Raw genomic sequence first — 8,378 nt, forward strand, 5'->3', positions numbered from 1 at the left:
AATCATATTAAGCAGGCCAGTGTATGAAAAGATGGGGCTCATATTAAATGTGCTGACAGGAAAAAGAAATTCTTCCCTGTGAGTGTGGTGAGGCTGTGGCAGAGGTTGCCAGAAGAAACTGGATGCCCCATCCCTGGAAGTGCTCAAGACCAGGCTGGACACTGCTTGGAGCAGGTGGAAGGTGCCTGTGCCCTTAGCATGGGGGTTGGAACAAGATGGTTTTTAAGGTTCTGATCCAAACCATTCTATGATTTTGTGAAAAGTAAAATTATTATTTAAACACCTGAAATCAGGTTCTAAATAATGTCAAATAGGAAACACAGAAGTTCTCTTTGGGCATGAAGATTACAGTGATGTCTCACATTTTAAAGTGCATGCATATTTTATTAACTAACAATGTTTTACATGGAAAGAGGACTTGGGAGACAAAGCAAATCCTCTGTCAATTTCAGTCAATACAGGTGAATGCCTGAAGCAGTTACAGAAATTGAGTATTTATTTGTTATTGGCTATTGTGACAGCATGTTGATAAAACATTAGAAATTTACACTGAAGGAAATCTTTATTTCCTTCTCCCCCAGATTAACAAAAAGAAATACTTCCTCATCTGTCACCAAAAGGTCTGTCTCATAAGAAGTGGGTACTCGTGGACACAAAACTGTGTATAGATTGACAGAAGGGGAAGTCTTTTTATCTTTAATCTGCAAATATTGCATAGAGAAAAAACACCCTTGGTATGTCGCATCAGTGAACTGAAAACATTTCACACTGTCACCAAATACAACAGTTCCTCTTCATTATAACTGTATAAAATACTAAAGGGGAGACTTAAGAGGGGCATAAAGGTTCTCCAAAATAGTCAGAAAATATTTCTGTCAAGAAAATAACATTTTTTAGATAAAAGTAATAGATTAACAGTACTTTGAGTAGCAACCATTTGTCATTCATGACCCTGAAAAGGCACTCAACATCTGAACATATGAACAGAAAGACTGATAAAACCTGGCTTAGAAGCCTGTAGGAATCACCAGAATTGAAGACTGGGGGAAAACCTATCTATCACAAACAATTACAATTATTCTTTTTTATTACTATTTATTAGAGCAGAAGTTACAAACATGGGTAAGATCTTATGTAATGAAGGCAACATTTTCACATGAACTTCGTCTACTGACATGTAATAAATAAAGCATAATAAACTGAAAGCTGCAGTAATCAGTGTATTGAACTTCAAACTCTGTACCTTGCTAAGGGACTTTGTCCAAAAGCAATTGTGACTGTCCTCTAGATATAGCCAGATGAATAAATATGGATATAATTCAAGCTCCTAGACTGCATTTTCCCATTTTTATCTACATTCAGCACAACTCTGACAACATTTCACAATTCCTCTGGAAAGCATTTGTAGGCAAACTCATACTAAACAGCTACCTCACTATATGTGCCTTCAAAATCTTGTGAACTGTCAACCTGCATTTACATGGGGACTGTCAGCAGGCTGAGATGCACTGCCCTTTCATTATCTAACACCCAGAGCTTTGCTTAGGCAACCATTCAGATTCCTGGGAGCACTACACTGAGGCATAAGTTCAGTGAAATCCTCCCAAAAGCCAGCAAGTTTTCAGAAACACCTCTAGAATTCTGAATAGAAAACAAGGATTCTTCTAGTGTGGTTTTTACAGAGGATGGGACTTTTTTCACATTTGGAAATCTATTACTTCTCAAAATTGAGTATAAATGTCCCCCATACCTTCCAGTCCCACCAATATAACAATCTGATAGAGGAGGCACTTCATATGCTTGCTCTCGGATTGACAGTTGGGTTTTTTCCCAATGACTCATTATTAATAAATACTGTAATTTATATGATTCTCTGCATTCAAAGTGTAATGCTCCAAGATCTCAGTCTGTGTCCTTTCAAGTTCTTTAGCCACTAGTCCATGAAAGTTTGTTCTGGCTCTGGGAAAAGTTTTGGTCCATAAGTTATCCAAAAGGCAAATAGGCAAACACAAATTCTGCTTCTGTGGCTCACTTCACCAGTTAGATATTCTAACCAAAGGAATTATGTAAGAAAAAAAAATCAAAAACCAACCCAGTAGTTCATATTTCTTTTAATGATCAAAGGACTTTCTTCTCCCACTTGTTCATAAAAACTTCAGAGCTATAATACAGTAGCTGTTCAGCATCCTCTTCTGGGCTCTCCTCCACAGAAAGTATCTGAGAAGGGGTTTGTCTGAATTATCTCAAGAGGAAATAGAGGGCATCCTCTGACATCTGCATCCATCTCTCTTCTCAACATGAATTTCCTCTCATCTCCTGTAGATAAGAAAAAGTTACTTGAAATGAGTTTGTCAGGCGGTAAGGGTATCCACCAACCAACTGGAAGCACAGCAAATTGTAAAAAAGGCTGTAAGAACAGCAAGTAGCAATCCTGTATGAAAATCAGATGTATTTTAGCTGTGTAAAAGTTTACTCACCTGAGACAGTACTTCCTACACAGCTGTGCCACATACTGAATTGTCTATCAGTGTTTTAGTTGGCTAAAGCATGTTGTTACCATGCATGTTGTTACCAGAATAACTACTATCTGCTAATGCCCAGGACAGATACTGCGCTAAGTTAATTAGACAAATATTACTCTTGAGCTGCAGCTGTGTGTTTCAGAGCTAAACTGAACAAAACCTTAATTGCAGAGAAGTTGCACTGGGTTTTTTTTATGCCATGCTTATACCTTTTAAAACCAAAAACCATTCATCACTGTGAGAACTGTGGCAACCTCACCTGCCACAGAGCTGTCAAATTGAGTCCCCCTAGCTGTGGTGTCCCCCTCTCTCACCTCTCCTCTGGAGGGTCTCCTGAAGGGGTGAGCCATCATGAGGGGTAACATCTGATTCTGCCATAGAGGTGTGATGTGTCTTGAATTTCACTTTTTTGTGCAACATTTTCTTACATTTTCTCTGTATCTTTCTGAGTGACTCCAGCTGCATGCAACTGTCCGTCTCTGAAAAGCCACATTCATCAGATAAAAGATTAGAAGAAAGCTTTTTTCGCTTTTTCTTCATTTTATGAGCATTTTTCTCCTTTTCCCTGGATTGTCTCTCACTTTTCTTTCCTTCATATCTTAATTTACTACTAGACCTTTTGCATGACTTCTTAAGTTTATGTTCACACTGCCTTGCCAAACCCTCATGGACAGAATTAGAACAGGAGTTACATTGGCTGAGTTCTTTCTCTTGACCTTCCAGAGCTACATTTTTATGGTAAACCAGTAATTCTCTTTCCCCAGCTCTTGAAGACAAGCACCCTTTATTACAACTGTTGTAAATTTCTTCATACCTTCTTTCTGCTCTCTTCACTGAGCTGCCACATGCCTTTCTAAAACAGTCAGAATCACTGATCTCTTCCAGCAAATCCTTTAATCTGCAAGCAGATCTACATGTTCCATATGGTACAGTGCCTTCATCTCTACCATCCTCTTGTTTGAATTCCTCATTATGAGTAACAGTAGTGCACTCCAAAGAATGATTCAGTCCAGCATGTGGTACAGTATCAACAGTGAGTGAGTCATTCCTCTGCACCTGCAGCTTTTTTGCAAGCTTGCCCCCATGGACCTTGCTTTCTAACACTTTGTCTGGTGACTCAAGTTCCCCAAGAGTGATCAACAGACTATAATTGCTATCACTACTACAATTTCTCTTGTGGAGGTTTTGCACAGGACTCAATTCTCTGAAGTGCTGACCATGTTTGTTACTCAAGCTGCTGTCAAACCCACCACCATCATCAGACACCACTCGCTTCCACCGGCTCTTGTTCACAGTGGTTTTTGGCTCTAAGCAAACACGTGCATAGTGTGGTGTCTCATAGTAGTTTAATAAATAATGGATGAATTCATCGGTCTCATAAACCTTTTGCTTTCTGCAATCATCTTGCTCAGACACTGTGTGGGTGTGAACTACGTTCAGTGCTGGGTGGTGCCTTCCAGGGAGAGGTTGGATGAGCCTGCCATGCTGGGTGACCGTGATCAGCAGGGGCGCGTGGCCTCTGGGGGAGGAGTTGCACACATCTCTGCCAGGCAGTCCATCAGAGCTCGGAGCTGCAGAGGCATCATTTAAAATTGTCCTGACTATGTGACAAGCAGGTGCATGGAAGTTACTCACATCTCCTTCCTCAAGGCATAAAGCACTACTTTTTTGGGTTAGCAGGCACTTAAACTCCTTGCGTTTCAGCTCTTTGTGCGTACGATAAAGGGAGTTAATCAGCTCCTGCTGTATGTCTGTAAATGCTGTTTCAGAAAATGAATTGTCCTTCTTTACACCCAGTGAAGGATCCACTTTTTGACTTGCCAACTGCGAAACCAAGAAAACAGAAATTTATTTAACACATCACGTTAAGAAGGCCAATGTCAGATGCAATAGGGCCCTAAAATTCACACAGAATTGCAAGGGTAGCCTCTGACTTCAACTCATAGTAAATTACAGTCCCTTAGAAATCTTTTACATTACACACTTGTTAAAAGCTGCAAGCAAATTTTTCTTTGCAAATAGTGAAGACAAAGCCATATTAGAAATTAAAACCCCTGTTTTGATTTGAAACCTTTTTTGCCCAAAGCACTAAATTAAACTTGCAAACATTAATCTGTGTGCAAAACACTCAAATTTTTATCACTTCTTTGCTGACTTTCTCAAGACATTATCTGAATCAAATAAGCCTGGTAACGAGTGCTGGCCAAGAAAAAAGAAGAGGCTATTAGAAATCCAAAGGGTATAAACTGTGCCAATTTAGTTTGGTCACTTGTAGACCTGAGACCAAAATAAGCAGAGAGAGCATCACTTATGTCCCACTCCAAAATTCCTTGCTTGCAACACTGGATCAAGTCTAATAGAGCTAAAACAGCCTTTCCAGCCCTATTTTTTACTCAGTAAAGACAAGGTCTTGAAAAAGCACCAAAGGCAACATTTCTGGGTGAAAATGCACTACATTTTCTCTCAGGGCAAGACTGAGAGCAGACTGTCACAAGACATGGACCTCAGGCCTTCTCAGTGTCCAGTCAGCCCCAAAGCAGTCTCCTGTATAGCATCAAGATATCAAATGTCTAGTGAATTATTCAAGCTCTAATAGATATCCTAAAAAGTTTAAAATACGTTTTAAAAGTCTTACTTTCACACGATTTAACAGCACTGTAAGCAGTCTGACAGACTCCACTCTTCTCTGAGCTAGCAGGGATTTCCTTTCTTCCCATTCAGGCATATTCTCTGGCCAGTGCTGTTCTTCAGCTGGTTCCTTCTGCTGCTTTGGGGGATGTTCCTCATCTCCATCTATCTGCCTCTCTTCTCTCCTCTCGTGCTTAGCTTTCCTTTTTCTCTCTTGAACTTCTTTTCATCACCACGTCTTTTTCTAGGTAATTATCAATATGGGACAATTTAGATGACACTTGTTTTACATTGTGCATCCTGGGGAATTGGATGTAAGTCTTTGAAGCACTAATAATAAGCAAACAGTCATCAAGAATCACATGTGGCTAACAGGGAATGCCGTTTGATTAAATAACATGTTTTTAAAAAAACATAAATTACACAGACCCAACTGATCCCCACAGTCAGAAAGTTGTCTCCTCAAACCGTTTCTACTCTTGGGTTTTCTTTATAAGTACTGCCAAGACAACAGCATCACATGACTGTTTGTCCCCAAGGACACAACTAGAGACTAATCATTTGGATCTAATTCTTAATTTAACAAATCTCCCCTACAGATTAGCAGGAGGGTCCCATTTAAGAGGTATTACAGGAGTAATTCAGGGGTTATCACTGAGCAAGGCTTACCCAGAGCCAAGGCCTTTTCTGCTCCTCACCCACCCCACCACTGAGGAGGCTGAGGGTGAGCAAGGAAATGGGAGGAGACACAGCCAGGACAGCTGATCCCAACTGACCCAAAGAATATCCCAGACCATATGGCCTCGTGCTCAGCAATAAAACTAGAGGAGGAGGAGGAAGGGGGGCATTTGGAGTGATGGTGCTTGTCTGCCCAAGTCACTGTTATGTGGGGTGGAGCCCTGCTGTCCTGGGGATGCAGAACACCTGCCTGCCCTGGGAAGTGGTTATAAACTACACTGTTACTTGAAAAATGCCTGCTTGCTTTCAGCATGGGAATGTACAAGGGAAGACAAGCACAGAAACTGTTTGATAAAAGAGGGTGACTACACTTTATTGAAAATGACAAAGAAAAAAACCCACATATGTACTGGAGAAAAAGCAAGTGCAATTAACATAAAATAACCAAGAATCTCTGGCAGCAGCAGCTACAGCACAGAATCACTCGTCTTAGGGAACTGCAGCCAAATGCACTGAGAATTAACTGTAAGTTAATTGTAAGTTTGTCAGGCAAGGCTGAATCTCTCAGGATTAATCTCTGCACACAGCTGTGTATGTACACAGACACACCTCCAGTGTCTCATATAAGCAAAGCAGATACACAAAGCACTTTCTACAAAACTGAAGCAGTGAGTGATCTTTAAAGTCCTCTCTGCCCACTGTGCACTAAGATAAAAAGCTTTCCACCAAGTTAGTGCCAACCAAACTTCTGCCACCCCACTAAGATTTGTGGTGCAGCAGGTTAAAACATCCAGGACTCTGTTGTTACAACCTGCAGAGATATGAATGTCAAGCCTGCAGACCACCTGGTGTACACAAAATCTTGTTCTGTTTTGCAAGTAGATCTTCTACTAAACCAATATATTATCCTAATATATTATCCTGCCCTTGCAAATCTTCTTTCACTTATATCCTTACACCATCACAGCTGCAACCATACTGCAATCAATCACCTAAAAGCCCTAAACTCTCTTCATAGAGCTGAGTAAGCTACAGTGGTTTGCTAGTGCACACCATTGCCCCTGCTCTTCCCCACTTGTGCTCACAGCCAGGAGCTCTTCAAGCATCAGAAACTTCTCTCTACATAACTGTGAACAAGGCATAGAATTATGCACTGGCTGATCCACTGAATTGCTGCTCAGCAGCATGGCCTTTTGGAATCAACCCTGACATATCAATAAGCCACAACCTTAACTGCTGCAACTGACAAATCACAAGGAATTTGACTTTCAACCCCTTTAGTAAATTATTATTATTTCCTTTTGGCCACTCTGCCATGGTAAAAACTTTTGGAACACATCTGCCCTTGCACTAGGATTTACTACAATAACTGAAGGCTGAACTATCCTTATCTTACAACACCCTAAATTGTGTCACCTGAGTTCATACTTTAAAACAAACTTACACCTCTGGGAGAAATTAACAACCTGGCAATATCTAACCTGAAACACTCACGTAATCCATATGCAAGTACTGGGAATAATTGTTCCAAAGGCACCCCTCACATGTGCTCACTGTACTGCTAGCTCAAACAGCTCTTACCATCCCTAGTTTCCCAGCTGGTCACTCATGCCAGGCCCTGGGCCACCACAACAGTTTCAGAGACTGTACCACCAACCAGGTCAGGATAAAGATCTTAAAGAGAAAAAAAAATCGTATTTTCCTAGGTTATTTTTCATGCTCCCACCAACAGACCAACAGTGTAGCCCCTGAGCAATCCCACCAGCAGAGGTGGAAGGAAGCTCAGGGCAGAGGAAATATTTTAATTCTGCAGAGGTATGTAAGAGCACTATAAGCTAATGCAATGTGGCAACTGTATGTATTGATCCCCAGCAGCAGAGTTCGTCATGCAGGGGAAAAAAGCTGGAGTTGTTTAGCCTGGAGAAAAAGAGGCTTGGGGGGGACCTTATGGCTCTCTACAACCACCTGAAAGGAGGCTGGATCCAGGGGGGGCTCAGTCACCTCTCTCAAGTAATATGAGAGGAAATGGCCTCACATTACATCAGAGGAGGCTTAGATTGGGTATTAGGAAAAACTTCTCCACTGAAATGGTGATTGGGCTCAGGAAGAGGCTGGAAACACCATCCCTGGAAGCCCACAAATGGTTTGTGGCTATGGCACTTGGGGACATCGTTTAGCAGGAAACACAGTAAATGTTACTGGTTAGACTCTGTGATCTCAGAGGGCTTTTCCAACCCTAGTGATTTTATGACAAGCACTTACCAGAAACTCACTTGGAGAGGTCATAAGAGCTTGAAACTGATTTTTAACAAATGAGCGTATCCAGCCCGCTCTATGCAAAATTAACTGAAAAGCAGCGATGATCAGAAGTGCCGCTGCTCTCACGAACATTGCAATAAAGGAGCGTTTTGAAGCGAGCACTCCCAGCACCGCTGAGGTGAGGATTACACAAACCCCCAGCCCAATGCATGGAGTCACTGAAGGCCGCGGTCCCCCGAGCTCCGGCAGCGCCGGCCGAGGGCACCCGGCGGGCAGGGCCCCGCCCTCCGC

The 8,378-nt window shown here is 41.7% G+C and overlaps 1 protein-coding gene across 4 annotated transcripts; it reads right to left on the bottom strand.

Annotated features, from left to right (window-relative positions):
* Positions 1 to 363: 363 nt before the first annotated feature.
* On the bottom strand, positions 364 to 8,253 carry LOC106631789 (A-kinase anchor protein 17B). Of its 4 annotated transcripts, XM_031056084.1 has the most exons (6): positions 8,091 to 8,253; positions 7,410 to 7,502; positions 5,158 to 5,394; positions 3,337 to 4,346; positions 2,837 to 3,001; positions 364 to 2,316 (listed from the first exon to the last, which is right to left on the bottom strand). In XM_031056084.1, the coding sequence occupies exons 3-5, from the start codon at positions 5,245 to 5,247 to the stop codon at positions 2,947 to 2,949; spliced, it is 1,155 nt and encodes a 384-aa protein (XP_030911944.1). In that variant the 5' UTR covers positions 5,248 to 5,394; positions 7,410 to 7,502; positions 8,091 to 8,253; the 3' UTR covers positions 364 to 2,316; positions 2,837 to 2,946. The 4 variants fall into 4 exon arrangements, 3 of the variants coding, with proteins under 3 accessions (XP_030911944.1, XP_030911942.1, XP_030911943.1); XR_004081632.1 differs by lacking the exon at positions 8,091 to 8,253 and having other exon boundaries at positions 4,158 to 4,346; positions 7,410 to 7,503; XM_031056082.1 differs by lacking the exon at positions 8,091 to 8,253 and having other exon boundaries at positions 2,837 to 4,346.
* Positions 8,254 to 8,378: the final 125 nt, after the last annotated feature.

This window comes from Geospiza fortis, unplaced genomic scaffold (genome assembly GCF_000277835.1).
Source record: "Geospiza fortis unplaced genomic scaffold, GeoFor_1.0 scaffold157, whole genome shotgun sequence".
NCBI classification, from domain to species: domain Eukaryota; kingdom Metazoa; phylum Chordata; class Aves; order Passeriformes; family Thraupidae; genus Geospiza; species Geospiza fortis.